A 16306-nucleotide genomic window follows, 5' to 3' on the forward strand; every position below is an offset into this window, starting at 1 on the left:
TTACTGCAACTTTTTGTGAACCTATATCAAATTACTCTTACTTCCAGTTTCATGTACTTGGGTGGGAGTGAATAAGAAATGTTAATCATACTTCTTATTCCAATGCTATACCAATATATACATATACATATACATATATATATATATACATATACATACACTTACATGTTACTTAATGCATTTGAAGTAGCAAATGACTGCTCCTTTCCATCACACTGAACACATAATGCGGCTTTCAACAATTCACCATTAGTGTTTCTTTCCACTAAGTTAAAGAATGAACATGAACAGCAACGTTACATTCAGTATCAAGTTATATTTGTGCATGAATGGCATGCAAATCTAGAGGTTTCAGTTTACATTGCCCAGTACTCATGAATCACAGATTCTGAAATCTTGGCCATGACTCAAAGAGCCATTGAGTATTCTGTACAGATGCTGGGGTTTTCCAGGGATGCCCTTCTTTCCATAGCCTCTGTTGGATACTGAAAAACCACTCCTAAAAATCTGGGGACCCTCTGGAGTGGTATTCCATGCGGCATGAGACCCTGCAGCTGGAACAGAAAATCAGCTGCCTCCCCAGGCAAGCATGGAAGTGTTTTGCATGCATGGATGGGATCTCTTAGTCCCAGAAATTAATTGTGTAACAATTGATTTAGTGATGTCATGACGGAAGTCTCCCTCAGCACAGTTCTGCACTACAGCCTTCATCAATGGGAACAATGGTGTCAGAGGATAATTTGCATGTGGAGCGGGGAGGGGGACTACAACTGAAAGGTAGAGCACCTCTTTGGCATGCAGAAGGTCCCAGGTTCAACTCCTGGCATTTCCAGGGATTAAAGCAGGGGTGGGGAACCTGCAGCTGCCCAGAAGTTTTTAGTCTACAACTGTTAGTCTATCACCCCTGACCATTAGCCATACTGGCTGGGGCTGATGGGAGTTAAAGTCCAACAAAATCTTGACAGCCACAGGTTCCTCACCTCTGGATAAAACAATTGCAGGAAGCAGGGAAACCTGCCGCCTTAGAAAGCCACTCTAGTCAGAGTACAGCTAGATCAGTCATCTGACTGGTGTAAAGCAGCTTAATATTCTTGTATGTTCAATTTTGTGTCTCTTATCAATGTATTACTGACTTCGTGATGAGACTTTTTATTTAAGCTGAGGTACCAATAGCAAAATAGCCACAAGAATTATATTCCCAAAATACAGCATACTATTTGGTACAGGGGGATCTATTTTTGTTGCATGTTCTGTACATGAAGATATAGGATTGTATCCAATCTTTTCATTCCATAAGCAGAAGAATCACTCCTGTTTTTGCAACTCTCTTCCCATTAAGAGAAATTCCCTCTATTCATGGAATGAAAGTGTTGGATACAACCCATACAAAATGTTCAGTGTGGGTTTTTCTGCTAGAAAAATCAGGTATGATGACCCAATGAATAACTTCACAGAATTCTTACCCAAGATCTCATTAACAGAGCATTTGCATTTTCCTTCAGCAGTTAAGCCATTAGGGCAAGTTATGCAGTCCCATCCATCTTGAGTAACTCCACTCTAAACAAAAGATTTGCATATTTTAAAGCTCACTATAGCATCTGAGAAAGAAGATACACATATACATTGTTTATAACAGAAGCTATTTAGACTTATTGCAGGTATAACAATTACCATGCTGTCTGGACATTTTTCACACATAATAGAAGTTCCACCATTATCAGAAACTATCTTGAAACCTGGTAGACAAGCACACGAAGTACCTGAAAGATATGCAATAACTTGTTATATTTCAGCTGCTACAATTTAAAAACAAGTCTGCTCCAACAAAGTTATCTCCCAGACGCATGTACTGAATGACCCTGTCTCTGTTGGCTTGCATAGGTGTTTAAGGAACCTCCACAGTTTCCCACAATTCTGTGTGATTTAGCAGTGAGAGTTGGACTCTGCTTGGGGAGACTCAGGTTCAAACTCCAGCCTCTGCTATGAAGTTAACTGGGTAATTCTGGGCCAGCTACATACTCTCAGCCTAACCTACCACTCAGGGTTGATGTGAGAATAAAATAAGTGTATGTGAGTAAGGGGGACATGTAAGCTGTTTGGAGGAAGGGCAGTATATAAAAAATAGTGGTTAGGATGTTGATAAATAGTAATTAAAATTATTACTACAACCACTACTACTACAGACAGCTCTCAGGAACTGCCTTCCTCTTTTTACTTTGGTTTTGTGTGCTTAAAGGCGCAATCCTATGCATGTTTAGACAGAAAAAAGGCCTACAACTTCCAGCATGCCCCAGCCAGCAATGGCTGGCTGGGGCATGCTGGAAGTTGTAGGCCTTTTTTTCTATCTACTCTTTGTTTTTACTCTTTGTTGTTGGCTTTATCTTGGTTTTGTTGGGTGCTGTTTTTATTCACTATTTTTAATATTGTATGTTTTTAATGTATTGTACACCACCCAAAGAAACTGGGTTATTGGGCAGGTTAAAACTGCAATAAATAAATAAATTTCTGCCACCATTCTAGTCTGACGGTGCTTGTTCCATAGCAGTTCCCAAGAGCCAAAAGCAGACCTGACTGAGAGGCGCAACCTTAAGAGAGGCAAAACTCTGAGGGGATTGGCAGGCTGGTTCCAGGTTTCGTGAATCTCTTAGCAACATGAGGGTAGGACCTCCACTGTCCTCCCTGCACCCAGTATGCCAAATCCCAACCACATCACCTAGAAAAAAAGTGTGGGTAGTGGCTGCCCCCTGCAGTGCTGTTGGTGTTCATGTGAGCAAGCAGTGGAGGTTGTTGCAGGGAACAGTTGCTGCCTAGACTTGCTTGCCCTTGCACTCTCCAGGCAGTGCAGCATTTGGGAGTGCTGTGGTTTCCAGAAGGAGAAGACAAGTGGGGGTGGCTCCATGCAGGCACCGTAACCTCTGCTTGCTTGGTCATCTATTCTTTCTCACCCCCTCTGGGTGGCACAGCGGTTGGGGTTCGGCCCAGCAGCACCAATCTTTAGTGCTGTGCTGTCCAGAGGGAAGGTAAGATACTGGAGGCTGCAGCTCCTTGCTGCCACCTCTGCTTGCTTATCCTCTCCTTCTGGGTGGTACAGTAGACCTCTGCACTACCTAGAGGGAGAAAGCATCTGAGCGCATGAGCAGAGGCGATGGCCACAAGAGAAAGGCACTTCTTCTACTCACTCACCTGCACTCAGTCTCTGGGCTGAAGAAGAGTGAAGGTTAGTGGGCCTGCTAGGCCCACTATGAACCAGTGCTCTGCCCAGAAAGGCTAGCGTGGAAGTAGGTAAGAAATGAGCGGAGACTAGGAAGAACCACCTCTACCTGTCGCATCTCTATTGCAACAAGAACCTGCTAGGCTGCCCAGGGAGCACACTTCTAATCACAACGCTGCCAGCAGGGGTGGCGCAGGTAGGTGAGTAGAGTCTGTGGGCTGCCTTCTTTGCCTGACCCCTCCTCCCTCTGGGCTGCAGTGAATATTGGGAGAAGGCAGGCGATTCCTAGTGGGAGGAGGTGACAGCTGCATGCACACTTGATCTGAACTGACAAGCAGTTCAACTGAGGCCAGTGCCCATACCTGTTGTGGGGTACCTGGGACTACATTGGTTCCAACTGCCATGCTGCCTAGCAGGAGAAAGGAGCTGAGTGATCAAGGACTGGCAACGACTGCTCCCTGCTCGCTCAACTGTAGCAGTGACTAGCAAAGAACATAACCTCTCCTGCTTTTTGCTCTAACGCATCAGGAATGTAGAAGCAGCTATAAAGCAGAGAATGGTGGCGTGTGTGGGATGGAATAGAAATATTAGTGAAGGGGTTCAAAAGTGTTTAAAGCTCCCCCCGCCCAAGACCACTAAAGCCAGAATCTAGGATTACCTAGCTGCATTACTGCCCCCCCGCCCCCGACCTATGCCGCGAGCGGGCCGGGCCTGCACCGCCCCCCTCTGACTATGAGCAGGAGGCGGAGGAGGTTTTGCCCCAAACGGGAGGGCGGGCGGGGGTCCAGGCCTCCGCAGGATCCTTCTCCGCCGGGAGCGGTGGCTGCTGCAGCTCCCCCTCCTCAGCCCGAGTGAGTCGTGGTCGTCGAGGTCGCCTCACCCCGAGCGCTTTTTCTCTGGGAGGCCCCGCACTGTCCGCAAGCCAAGCTGGCGATACTGAAGTAATGGGTCCCATCGCAGCCCTGCGGCCGACGCAGGGGGAGGAAGAAGCCTTGGCCGTCCGAAAGTCCCGCGCTCAGAGGCAGCAAGAGCAGCGCCACGCCAACCCAGCGCCGCGGCGTCGCCATGGCTACTGAGGCCTCGGACCCGCCCATCTGTCACAGCGGCGCAGCCAACGGCCACTCCCGCTCTTAGTTAGAAAGGCGGGCCCTGAACCTCATGCCTACGGGAAGCCAGAGGGGTCAAAAGAAGCAAGGAGAGACTGTGTGCGTCTGTTTCTCTCCGTCCAGTGGAAATAGGAGAAAATTGGGGGTACAGCTCAGTCATGCATTAGGCAGAGGATGAGATGGCTAGATAGCATCAACGATGCAATGAATATGAACTTGAGCACGCTCCGGGAGCCGAAGGCTGAGCGCCGAAGAATTGATGCTTTCGAACTGTGGTGCTGGAGAAGACTCTTACGAGTCCCCTGGACTGCAAGGAGGTCAAATCAGTCCATCCTAAAGGAAATCAACCCTGAGTGCTCATTGGAAGGACAGATACTGAAGCTGAAGCTCCAATATTTTGGCCACCTGATGCGAAGAGAAAACTCCCTGGAAAAGACCCTGATGCTGGGAAAGACTGAAGGCAAAAGGAGAAGGGGACGGCAGAGGATGAGATGGCTAGATAGCATCACCGATGCAATGAATATGAACTTGAGCACACTCCGGGAGAGAGCGCAGGACAGGAAGGCCTGGCGTGCTATGGTCCATGGGGTCACGAAGAGTCGGACACGACTGAACGACTGAACAACAACAACGCTCCGGGAGAGAGCGGAGGACAGGAAGGCCTGGCGTGCTATGGTTCATGGGGTCATGAAGAGTCAGACACGATTTAACGACTGAACAGCAACAAAATATTCTCTCTTGCGATGACTCTATATCTAGGCAAAAGTTGTCATGGAATAGAATTCACTTCATCAGATGTGCGAAATGTAGCCCTCAATGTAATCATCTCAGTTGAGAATTCCACTTCATGCTTCTGATGAAGTGGAGAAAAGGTTATGCTATACATTCGTTGGTCTTTAAAGTGCCACTGACTAAGGCGGCTACCCCTCCGGAAATTTTATTCCTAAACCAACAACAGTGATCCCTCTACAGCGCAATCCTATGTATGTCTACGCAGAAGTAAATCCTCACTTAATTCAATAGGCCTCACTCCCAGGTAATCGGGTATATCGGGTCACAATCCTAATCGCTTTATCGTTATCCAAATCAGGGCAGAAATCATAGCACTGGATTAAAATTCCGAGATGAACTTGAGCACACTCTGGGAGAGAGCGGAGGACAGGAAGGCCTGGCATGCTATGGCCATGGGGTCACGAAGAGTCAGACATGACTTAACGACTGAACAACAACAAAACTCCGAGATAGATATTTCACACCAGCCCATGAAGGCATTTATTTGTAAACAAAGTTTCCTTAATATCATTGTGCAGATGCCAGGTCAATCACAGTACACTTATAAGACTCCCGTTATGAGTTACTTCCAAAAAAAAAAAAAAGAATACTGTTGAAAGGATACCAAGAATTCAAACACAAATAAACACGCATGGAACCCCACAACACCCGTATTCTATTTTGGATAGAAACACTACGCAAAGTTAAGTTTATGGCTGAGTTATGGTAAACACTGTCAGGAAGCCAAATGACCACAGATATTTCTTTTGCATTTTAAAACTGGACAGCGAAGAAAAAAGACCGATGCAGAAAACTGACTGCTAACATCCCACAGTCGAATTACGAACATAAATTACGAATAAGTCAGCAAACGAGGCTGATCTATAGACAAAGATTTAATTTCCCCTTCTTCTGCGCATGTGCAGTTACTAACGGAAGCAGCAGCACAAAGGAGGTTCGGCGAAGCCTCGAGCTTCCGGCGCAGTGCACGCATGCGCGCTTCTCCTCGAGACGGCTCCCCTAGAGCCGTGGGCCTTGAACGCATGCGCAAGGGCAGTTGTCCTCCCGCACTCTCTTGAGTCGGACTCCGGGTGGCGGCGGAGGGCGGCTGCCATTTTGTCCCTGGCGTTTCGGCGCTCTGCTTGTAAGCTAGAGCGAGGGGAGAGTAGGCGCTGTTGCTTGAGGGATTCGAGTCGCGCTCGTCTTACAGTCGGCGTGGCCGCGTGTGCGGACGAGGCACATTGGCGGACCCGGCGGGGACAGGGGAGAAGCCTGGGAAGCGGCTGCGGAGTTTGGCCTGACGAACTTAGATAAACACGTTGTGTGGTTCCTTGCCCGGTCGCCCTCACAGGCTCACTCGACCCAGACGGGCCTGGTCAGTAGAAGTGAACCGCGAACGGGTCGTCGCAGTGCTTAGGCGCGCGCGTGTGTGAGGTGAGGCGGGCTTCGGTAGTGGCCGCCTCAGCTGCAGAAGTCTTTCTCTCTCCCCCCTTCCCCACCCCTTACGATGATCCCACTGCCGCGTAGAACCTGTGGGCCGAGCGATATTCCGGTGGGTGGTAATTGAAAACGGATTAATTTTGGCGTGAGCGGTGTCAGGGCGACTCTGGTGACTGCTGTGGGGAAGGCCGCGCCTATGCCTTCCCCACTCGCTGATAAAAGATAGTGCTGCCTTTAGGATTATTTTGCGCGTTCCTTCCAAGCCATGGGGATGGGGCGGAGGGGAGGGAAGAATCCTGTCTCCCTGGTAAAAGTGCTTGATTTGATCAGTTACTGTATACCCGAAGAAGGTCATCGCGGATTTGGACTTGTTTTTTTCTTCTTTTGTCCTCCAAGTCGCATAAGTTCTTTTCCCACGTGTACTCGGTTGGTTGGTTGGTTTAATGGGAATTCCTCGGAGCGCACTGGATCATTCTGAATCAGTTTTACCTAGGAGTGTGTTGGGATTTTACAGGAACTGCCACGTGAAGACTACACAGGACTAAGAAAACCGGTCTCAGGCAAACCTTGTTTTATCAAATGATTTTGTCTGTTGGTGGCTGCCTTGCAACTACCATGTGTTCAGATACCCCCCTAGCCACAGCATTTACTTGAGGCAGGGGGCGGGGAATAAATGACAATGAACAACACTAGTCGCTCAAGAGGGTGTGTTTTGCCTACTTCTCACATACTCTGTACTGGAGTGTATTGTTTTCCTGACAGGATTGTGGTTATTGAAGTCATCATACCTGGCTGCCCCAGAGTTCTGCTGTGCATCTTATTCTACTCGGGGAAGGAGTAGACCAGGCATTACTTTAGTAGTGATAATGCAAGCAAATAGTTCAAGCATAGGTGTATGCATGCCCATTTTAACAGGAACTGATATGCTTGCTTCCTTTTAACTTTCTCACAATTACACAGGAATTAAAATACACAACGGGCTTTTTAAAACTGGGAATAACCATTCTGTGTATATACCACCTCTTGCACGCAAATGATACATCTAAGCATCTATTTAAGTATGGTAATATAATATGATCTGGTCTGCGAATTTTTTTGGCAGCTACTTAGCTCTTCTCCCATAAAACCTCTTTAGCTAGTTTTCCAAGAGCTGTTTTGGAGATCGGTAGTGCTATCCTATGCTCATCTGCTGGGATGGATGTCCCATGGAGTTCAGTGGGACTTACACTCAGGTGAGTGTGTCTAGGATTGCAGGCTAACAGTGCAGTCCTGTACATGTCTACTCAGAAGTAAGCCCCATTGAGTTCAGGGGGACTCACTCCCAGGTAAGTAGGTATAGGCTTGCAGGCTAAACTACTCGTTTGATGTTTTATATCTTTTTCTCCTTTTGTGACTGATCTAATTAGGAGCTGCTGCAACGATAAACTGTTAATCTGCTATCTTGTTCAGTTCAGGCTCCAGAGGTATTAAAAAAAACCCGTGCCTTATATAAAGGCTGTGATTGTAGCTGCTATGGAGGCCCCAGTTGGGTTGAAAGGCGGGATGTAAATAGTTTAATAAATGAAATATTGGTTCTTCTCTGAAGGACATGGTTAGCTTTTATCCATGGTGTTTGTGGAACTCTGAGTTGCCCAGGAACATTTAGAATAGTTGTAGCGTTCTTAGTATTTGTTATGAGTTCTTCTGTAATTTATTGCTGAAAAAATATGTTGAGCCTTTGAGTAATTGTTATCCATCTCCACTAATATCAATGGGAATATTGCCAGTAATTTCACTCTGATATGGATAGCACTGCTAGAGCACAAATGGATCAATCTTCTCAACTGAAAGACCTTTTGAGAAAACTGTACAGATTGGTGTTGGCCCCATTCACACGTAACACGAAGCCATGCTGATTAGGGAACTTCCACTAACCACGGTGGCTTCATGTAGTTGGGGTGTGTGTGTGTGTGTGTAGAAAACCACGTTCCCCATAGTTATTAAGCCATGCCTGCTAACCATTCCCCTGCAAAAGGGCTAACGGGCCCCAGGGTGGCTTACCATGTCATCTAGTGGGGCTCCCTGGTGGTTACATGGGCTGAGGAGGACTTCCAGGCCACAACCATAGAGTCTGCCGCTGCAGGGTGATGCTCTAGCTGCTGTGGACTTTCTCTATGGTTGCACTGCATTTTGGCTGCCAGAGTGGCTGCCAGGAGCCTGTTCACTTCATGGAGGATGACGGGATGCTCAGTAACCATGCCGGGAAGATCGCAAGGTAACTACGAAGGGAGGTGGTTAGCGGAACCACGCAGCACTGTGTGGTTCCCTGTCATGTGATGGGCCCGCGTGTTGTGGTTTTGCTAACCTCCACTCTGTAGTTACCCTACCCCCCCCCCCCCCCGGTGTGTCTGAACAGGCCCGTTGTGTGCTTTTGTGGGAATGGGAGGAAGTAGGCTGGGTTGGGGCATTTTTACAGGATTGAAGGTGAGATGCTTCATAATCTTTGGCTTTTTTGGTCCTGCAAATCAGTCACAGATGACTCGGGCTCTAGTAATAATGTTCTGTTTGTAGAACATTTTGAATTGAATGTGTTCCTATAGAAAGTATTAGAGAATAGGTTGTTTTGTCACCAAGCGTGCAATTCTGTGCATGCTTATTTCTGAGTAAGCTCTGTATGGTGAACTCAATGAGACTTAATTCCAGGTTAATTTAGGATTGAGTTGCACAGTTTTCTGTTACTTCCTCTCTCTATGTAGCTTGTGAAAAGACTGACTTGACAGCTGGGATGCATAAGTTTTTCTGGATGTAGTCAGTACATTGTGTACTTTAAATTTTGTGATGTATTCATATTCTGAACTTCAGAGATACGGGATTTTTCTGGTTCATGATGTGATGCCATGCATTTGTGGAGGAACTATATATATCAGTATGTTTTCCTGGAATTTCTGATTTTGGGATTTATTTTTCGTACAACATAATCTTTGTATTGCAAAAGTCAGTTGCTGGTGAACATCTTGCCACTCTGGAAGGAAAAGGATTTCAGAAGAACTGGACACCTCTATTTTTGTATGGGATTTCATCTTTCAAAGCTTACAGACATTGAGGAGAGGTTTTTTTTTTGCATATTCATCTCTGCGGAACTTTTGAAGATTAATCTCACATTATTTTCATTGCTTACTGAAATCAGATTTAATAGGAGGATGTAATAGCACCCTCCTAAAATGGATACACAAGCCAAGATGTTGTTCAGTTGAAACTGGTTATTTCTAATTGTTTTCTGCATCTCTGGAATGGAAAAGGAACTTGGCATAAGGCCATCAATTTTTATTTCTTACTGGCTTGTTAATGTTGACCATGGTTCCACAGTAATGTGGCATAATGTGTAAACCTGCTTCCTAGCCATTAATTATGTTTCATTTTCTTTCCACAGTTAAGTTGATTTCACAGACTTTATCAGGCCTTCCAAGAAGAAACAGGTAAGCGTCTAAAAGGTTAATGTTCTATTGTCCAAGATTATGGCTTTTTCTCCCAGATGTGTGGCTGGAAAGGAAGATTTGCGATTGGATATCCTAATCATGGGGAAAGGATAAATCATGGGAAAAGGATTACTGAATTTGCTTCATTATGAGGTGGGCTGGTCTACTGGTAGAGAATGATGTCTGAGAATCTAATAGACTTCAGTGTTAGTTGCTTGGAAGTGACGAGACATCTTTTTGTCATAAATCTTTCTAGGCTTTTGATATCAGATGGCATGGGCCAGAGTTGGTCTGTCATTTAACCTCTACATAGAAGTTCTGATGGACTATAATATATGGTGTGAAAGGTTTGATAGATTTTATTGTAAATAGCTAGAATAACTGATATGGCTTCTATGACTGGTAATGCTGGTGGAGCTATCTAAAATTTCAGATTGAATATGTTTGCAAGCTTTCAGATTAAAATAGGCTTCTTGAGATTCCAAATGAAGGAGTTATTTTTTGATTTCAAATCCCTTGATCAAGGCAGGGCTTTCTGTTTTAAATGCTATAGCTTGAGGTGTAGTCCTTTTCCAGTGTACTAAAGGCTTGCTATCATGTATACCTTTTTGTCCGCAGGTGATTATTGCTGTGGGTTGAGCTCAGAATGGCTGTAGTCATCCGTTTACAGGGGCTTCCTGTTGTTGCGGGTTCTGCAGATATTCGCCGTTTCTTCTCAGGATTGAATATTCCTGATGGAGGTGTACATATCATTGGAGGAGAAAAGGGGGAAGCTTTTATTATATTTTCAACAGATGAAGATGCACGACAAGCAATGAGCTATTCAGGAGGATTTATTAAGGATTCACGTATAGAGTTCTTTCTCAGCAGCAAGACAGAAATGCAGAATATAATAGAAATTAACAGGAAAAGATTTGATCGTGGTGGAAGAGACACAGTAACTGGGTCTAGGCGGATAGGTTCTAGTAATTCGGGAGCACCTGGAGTTGGCAACCTTTCAAATTTAGTTGCAGCCATTAAAAAAGGAATTAGTAAATCACGGTATAATTCTATGGATCCCTTGGAGCACGAGTTTCATTCGAATGGCTCTCGAAACACCAATACAGATATTTCAAAATCAAATTATAATCAGCCCAGGAGAGAGTCGAACAATGTGTACTTATTTATACGTGGTATGCCTTATTCCTCAACAGAAGATGATGTGCTCACTTTCTTCTCTGGATTACAAGTGGAGGAGGTGATCCTGTTAAAAAGCAATGGTCAAAACAATGGAGATGGTGTGGTAAAATTTGTGACATCAAGTGATGCCAAAAAAGGGCTACAACGTAATAGGGAGTACATGGGTGCAAGATTTATAGAAGTACATCCCTCTAATGAAGAAACATGGATTAAGTTTGGTGGAAGAGTACATGAAAAGATGGATCATCCTTTCAGTACTGAACATTTTGGTCATAATTTGAATAAAGATTTTTTTTCTTCAAGCAGGGAACATTCAAGAAGAGAGCCAAGCTACTTATACCCAAGAAAACGCACCCGTTCACGGTCTCCTCCAAGGAGGGTTATGGCACATATCCGTTCACGGTCTCCTCCAAGGAGGGTTATGGCACACACCCATTTACGGTCTCCTCCAAGGAGGGTTATGGCACGTACCCATTCACAATCACCTCCGAGGAGGGTTATGGCACGCAGCCATTCACAGTCTCCTCCAAGGAGGGTAAAAACACGCTCTCCTTCACCTTTCTGTGATTCAACTCGATCTCATTCACCTCAAAACAAAGAGTTTTACATACATATTAAAAATCTGTCTGCTGCTGTTGAGAAGAGAGATTTGATGGTATTCTTTGGAGACTCAGATGTAGCTAGCAATCAGATTACATTCTTAAAGCCGCATGATAATGAAACACGTAACAAGGATGCAGTTGTGATGTTCAGATCAGAGAGAGCTTATCAGGCTGCACTAAGCCATCACAAGCGTGGTCTTTTTGGTCGACAAGTTTACATTTTTCCCATTTCCAAAACAACTGTGTTTCAGTTAACTGGATCTTCTGAAACTAAAAGATCACCAGAAAGACATCATCATGTAAAGGAAAAAAGTAATCGTGATGGATATTCTGGCTCAAAGACATGCGTATATGTAAGAAACTTTCCATTCGATGTGACAAATGTTGAAGTACAGAAATTCTTTGCAGGATTTAATATTGATGATGGTGATATTTATTTGCTTTATGATGACAAAGGAATTGGACTGGGAGAAGCGTTGGTCAAATTCAGATCTGAAGATCAAGCCCGGAAAGCTGAAAGCTTAAATCGTCGGCGGTTTTTGGGAACAGAGGTACTTCTAAGATGTATACCTGAGGAGCAAATGCAAGAATTCGGTATTAATGTTTCATTAATGTCAAATGAAAAGGTGCAGAGCCATCTCCATGCATATGAAAGAGGTGAAAATTTTTACCCAGTTGGTTCACAAGGACCATCCATGCAGGGGAACTTAAAGCATCCATCTGATTATAGACGCCCATCTGATGATTTTATGTGCTCACCTGATCATTTTAGAGGCCCTGCCCCATTTACAGAGTTTGGTGAAGGTATTCCTGGAAGTTTTCCAGATGGGCGTTTTATGCCTGACTCTAATTTCAGTGGTGGCTCAGATCGCGTTACACTGATTAAATTAAAGAATATACCGTTTCGAGCTTCTCCTAATGAAATTCTAGATTTTTTCCATGGCTATAAGATCATACCGGAATCTCTTTCTGTGAATGAGAACGAATATGGAATGTCTTCTGGTGAAGCTGTTATTGCCCTGATAAATTATAATGAGGCAATGGCTGCTGTTAATGACTTAAATGATAGACCAATTGGCCAACGCAAAGTTAGGTTGAGTTTGGTGTAGATGAGAAGATACCTAGGAGGCATAGTGAAGATACTTAACAGTATTAATACATGCAAAATACATCCATATTTCTACTTGGGAAATGAAAAAAGCCACATCAATTATTTATAAATAGTTTCATCTAATTTTAAAATGACAGCAGACTTTTTTGGGCTGAACTAGGGTTTTTAAGATTGCATTGGATCTTCTTGGCAGTTCTGACAAGGTGTTGCCTTGCAGTCTGCATATCTTAACATAAAAATAAAGACATGACACCGCATGTATTTTTGTTTTCCATTCCATAGCTGCATGTACATTTGCAGTTTGTCTAAATGTGCTGTTCGACACAATATAACACTTTAGGAGCTATTAGAAAGCATAGGTTGTGTCACCCATGTATATATTAACAAGCTGACCCACAGACTTTTGGGTTTTCGCCCATTGTTATGTTCAATGGCACCTGGAAGACTTTTTGTTAATATCAGCTCAGCATTCCTTTTGAAATAAAAGTATGTAAACTGCTATATGTGTGTTGCCTATTCATATCCAATAGTTTCTGACAGCCCTAAAAAAACAAATGCTACATTTTGGCAGAATATGAATTTAGACCATATCTGTCCCTCTAAAGCTTACAGATTATATGCTATACAAGAGAAAATACATTAATACTATCGGTAGACTACTTTTTTAAACCTTGTGGTAGGTTTGGTCTATGGAACTCAAAGCACTAGAGTTGCTGACAGAAATACTGAAGTTAGGGCTAAAAGGGTCAGGCCAACTTATTTCCTAAGGATAGCAGTGTTAATGGCTATTGGTCAAAATGACCCAAGATAAGAACATAAGAAGAGCATGCTGGATCAGACCAAAGGCCTATCTAGTCCAGCAGAGTTCACATAGTGGCCAACCAGATGTCCTGCTTGTGGGCTTCCCATAGGCATCAGTGCAACAGCATCCTTCCGCTCATCTTCCCAGCAACTGACATGTGGAGGCATATTGGCCCTGATACTGGAGGTAATATGTCCATTCAGAGGGTTCCCAAATTTTAGAGTAGTGATAGTTGACAGTGCCAACCTATTGCTTCTTTACCAAGTGGCTGGAGTGTTTCTAAAAGCCAGGGGAAAAATCTGTTTAGAGGGTGCAGGAAAGATCTGTGGAGTTCGGAATGCTAGGAGGAAAAGACAGCTAGGATGGCAGTATTTATCAAGGACTTTTAAACAAGAGTTGTATTTCTCCCCAGATCTTCAGCGTCCCAGGACCTTTGTATTGGCAAGCCTCCTGATTGGTCTCCATTCTCTCTAAGAAAAGCAAATTTATGATTTTCTCCCTGCAAAATAAGTCTGTCTGGAGGCGTTGTTATACCCTTTTTATGACGTTTAGCCCATATGCTTTTTACCACAGCTGCTAGAAACATGAAGAAAGTGCTGCTTGATTAAATAGTTTTTAACAGGATTAAAAAGTGGAAGAACTTGTAAACAAGTGTCATTGTGAAGACTTACTCCTGTGTATATGCATCTTCAGCATCATTCTGAGAAGCTTAGTGTCCTGCTTGCGGTGGAGTAGGGACGGAGCTTCAGGGAATTGGGATCAGTACCAAAAGCAAGGTCAGTAGGTAGTCCAAAGGGAGGTCTAGAGAAGAGCTTGGTTATCAGGTAAACACAAGGTAAGAGTTTGAGAGCTGGTGCACAGACATTGTTCCAGTACTCTGTGCTTAGAAGTGAAAGCTTTAAAGCCTGAGCAGAGCTCCAGAGCACAGCTGCAGGCCATCAGTGTCACCTGATGACTCATCTACTCATAAGCAGAACCTTGCTCATGAGTATAGCTTTACTTGGGAGTCTATTTCTCAGGTGGGCATTTCTGCATCAGGCAGCTGGCCAAGCTTGAACCTTTAGATGCCTGTGCTCCCTGGGGCTAGGTGGGCACTTGGTGTCAGAGTCTGAGAGGGAGCTAACTACTTTGCTAGGGGTAGGATCAATGGCTGTCTCTCTTGAGGGGCAGGATCCCCCTGATCTGCCTCAAAGTCCCTAGACACAGGCAGCTCGTGCAGGGTTTGGCTTGTGGGGCTCCAGGTTATCTTCTGAAGAGGATTCCTCTAGAGGGGGCATAGCAGTTAGTTGTGTCGGCTAGCTGGCGATACCCTTGCGCACACTATGCTTTGAACTCGGAGTGCACAACCTGCAGACTCACTGTGCGTGGCCTGTGAAACTGGCAGGAGCCCACTCGCTTTTCACTGTAGCCCAGCTGAAGAGCAGGACTAAGGAAAAAAAAACTGGACAGTAATTAATTTTTGCCTCCCATTCCCCAGTAATCCCTAAATCTTGGCGGACAAGGAAGGAGAGGTTTAAACAACCCAATCCTTGCATGCTGAGGTGTTTATGTGCACATGTGTGGCCCTTGGCCTCCCAGCCAACACTGGATTCAGCACTTGGGGCTAGCCCTGTGCACCCCCTGCATTAAACAAATGCATCTAGGATAGATTGGCATAGACAGGGCACCATGTCCTCAATGGGCAATTCCTACTTTGCATGCCAGTGAAAGTTCCTTTCAAGCAGTGACCTGTCTTACTTTTGAGAGCAGAATTGTTATTGATCTTATTCTCCATGGGTTAGCAGACAAGGGAATCCATGTTCTCCCAGCTAGACTATGCTTCCACATGGGTTACCTCTGAATCCAGAAATAAATCAGAATGAAGGACTTTCACCCTGTGTTCCTATGCAGATGAAAAATAACGGAAAAGGGCAGGAGGTGAAAACAGCTTAGTCTGTAGAGGGGTAGATTTGAGCTAATGCCCTGATATGGGAAAGTGGCCTAGTGACTCAAATTTTATTTTTCTCCTGGCTTTAATAATATAGGGCAGTATCCAGTGCTGCTGTTCTGCTTATGACATTGATGTAGTGTTAGTGTAAGCGATCTCTAGTGCAATGCCAATACCTTATGCTGGCACATTGAGCTTTCCTGGAAAACCCGTTCAACCAGCATTGTGATTGGCATCGCTTATGCTAGTGCAACGTCAGTTGTGTAAGCAGAATAACAGCATTGGATACTGCTCCACATAGCTAACAACCTATTGTTAGCAAAATAGTACAAAAATTTATGCATTTGTGATACTTAAGCTGCTCGATTTTTAAAAAGTTACAGAATCATAGAATAGTAGGGTTGGGAGGGGTCTACAAGGCAATCGAGTCCAACTCCCTGCTCAATGCAGGAATCCAAGTCAAATCATCCCTGACAGATGGCTATCCAGCCTCATCTTGAATGCCTCTAGTGTGGGAGAACCACCTCCCTAGGTAATTGGTTCCATTGTCGTATTGCTCTAACAGGAAGTTTTCCTGATGTTCAGCCTGAATCTGGCTTCCTGTAACTTGAGCCCATTATTCCATGTCCTGCACTCTGGGATGATTGAGAAGAGATCCTGGCCTTCCTGTCTGTGACAGCCTTTCAAGTACTTGAAGAGCGC

At 44.6% G+C, this 16306-nt stretch overlaps 2 protein-coding genes and 1 long non-coding RNA gene across 25 annotated transcripts in view; 1 reads left to right on the forward strand and 2 right to left on the reverse strand.

The window, feature by feature from the left end:
- TMEM67 (transmembrane protein 67) overlaps positions 1 to 4369 on the reverse strand; it is a 38072-nt gene extending 33703 nt beyond the window's left edge. The window contains exons 1-4 of one of the 2 annotated variants that reach the window (XM_084849125.1): positions 4092 to 4369; positions 1672 to 1760; positions 1464 to 1557; positions 166 to 265 (exon numbers count right to left, since the gene is read on the reverse strand). In XM_084849125.1, the coding sequence (XP_084705251.1) occupies positions 166 to 265; positions 1464 to 1557; positions 1672 to 1760; positions 4092 to 4305 (497 nt within the window). In that variant the 5' untranslated portion in view covers positions 4306 to 4369. Of the gene's footprint in view, positions 1 to 165; positions 266 to 1463; positions 1558 to 1671; positions 1761 to 3869 lie in introns of both variants that reach the window. The other variant, XM_084849126.1, reaches the window with a different exon arrangement.
- A 1796-nt stretch (positions 4370 to 6165) lies between these two features.
- Positions 6166 to 16306, forward strand: part of RBM12B (RNA binding motif protein 12B) — a 149269-nt gene continuing 139128 nt past the window's right edge. For 9 of the 22 annotated variants that reach the window (XR_014790057.1, XR_014790048.1, XR_014790047.1 and 6 more), the window contains exon 1: positions 6166 to 9983. Coding sequence is in view for 5 of the 22 variants with exons in the window: in XM_084849137.1 (XP_084705263.1) it covers positions 10630 to 12873 (2244 nt within the window). In the remaining 17 variants the exon portion in view is untranslated. Of the gene's footprint in view, positions 13377 to 16306 lie in introns of those variants that run through there. The other 13 variants (XR_014790062.1, XR_014790060.1, XR_014790063.1 and 10 more) reach the window with 8 other exon arrangements.
- LOC146346782 (uncharacterized) lies at positions 11469 to 15147 on the reverse strand. The gene is made up of 2 exons (XR_014790064.1): positions 14349 to 15147; positions 11469 to 12334 (listed from the first exon to the last, which is right to left on the reverse strand). It is a non-coding gene; the product is annotated as an uncharacterized LOC146346782 (long non-coding RNA).

Source organism: Heloderma suspectum, chromosome 4 (genome assembly GCF_057233095.1).
Source record: "Heloderma suspectum isolate Gila_16-S chromosome 4, 16-S_ref, whole genome shotgun sequence".
Taxonomy (NCBI): domain Eukaryota; kingdom Metazoa; phylum Chordata; class Lepidosauria; order Squamata; family Helodermatidae; genus Heloderma; species Heloderma suspectum.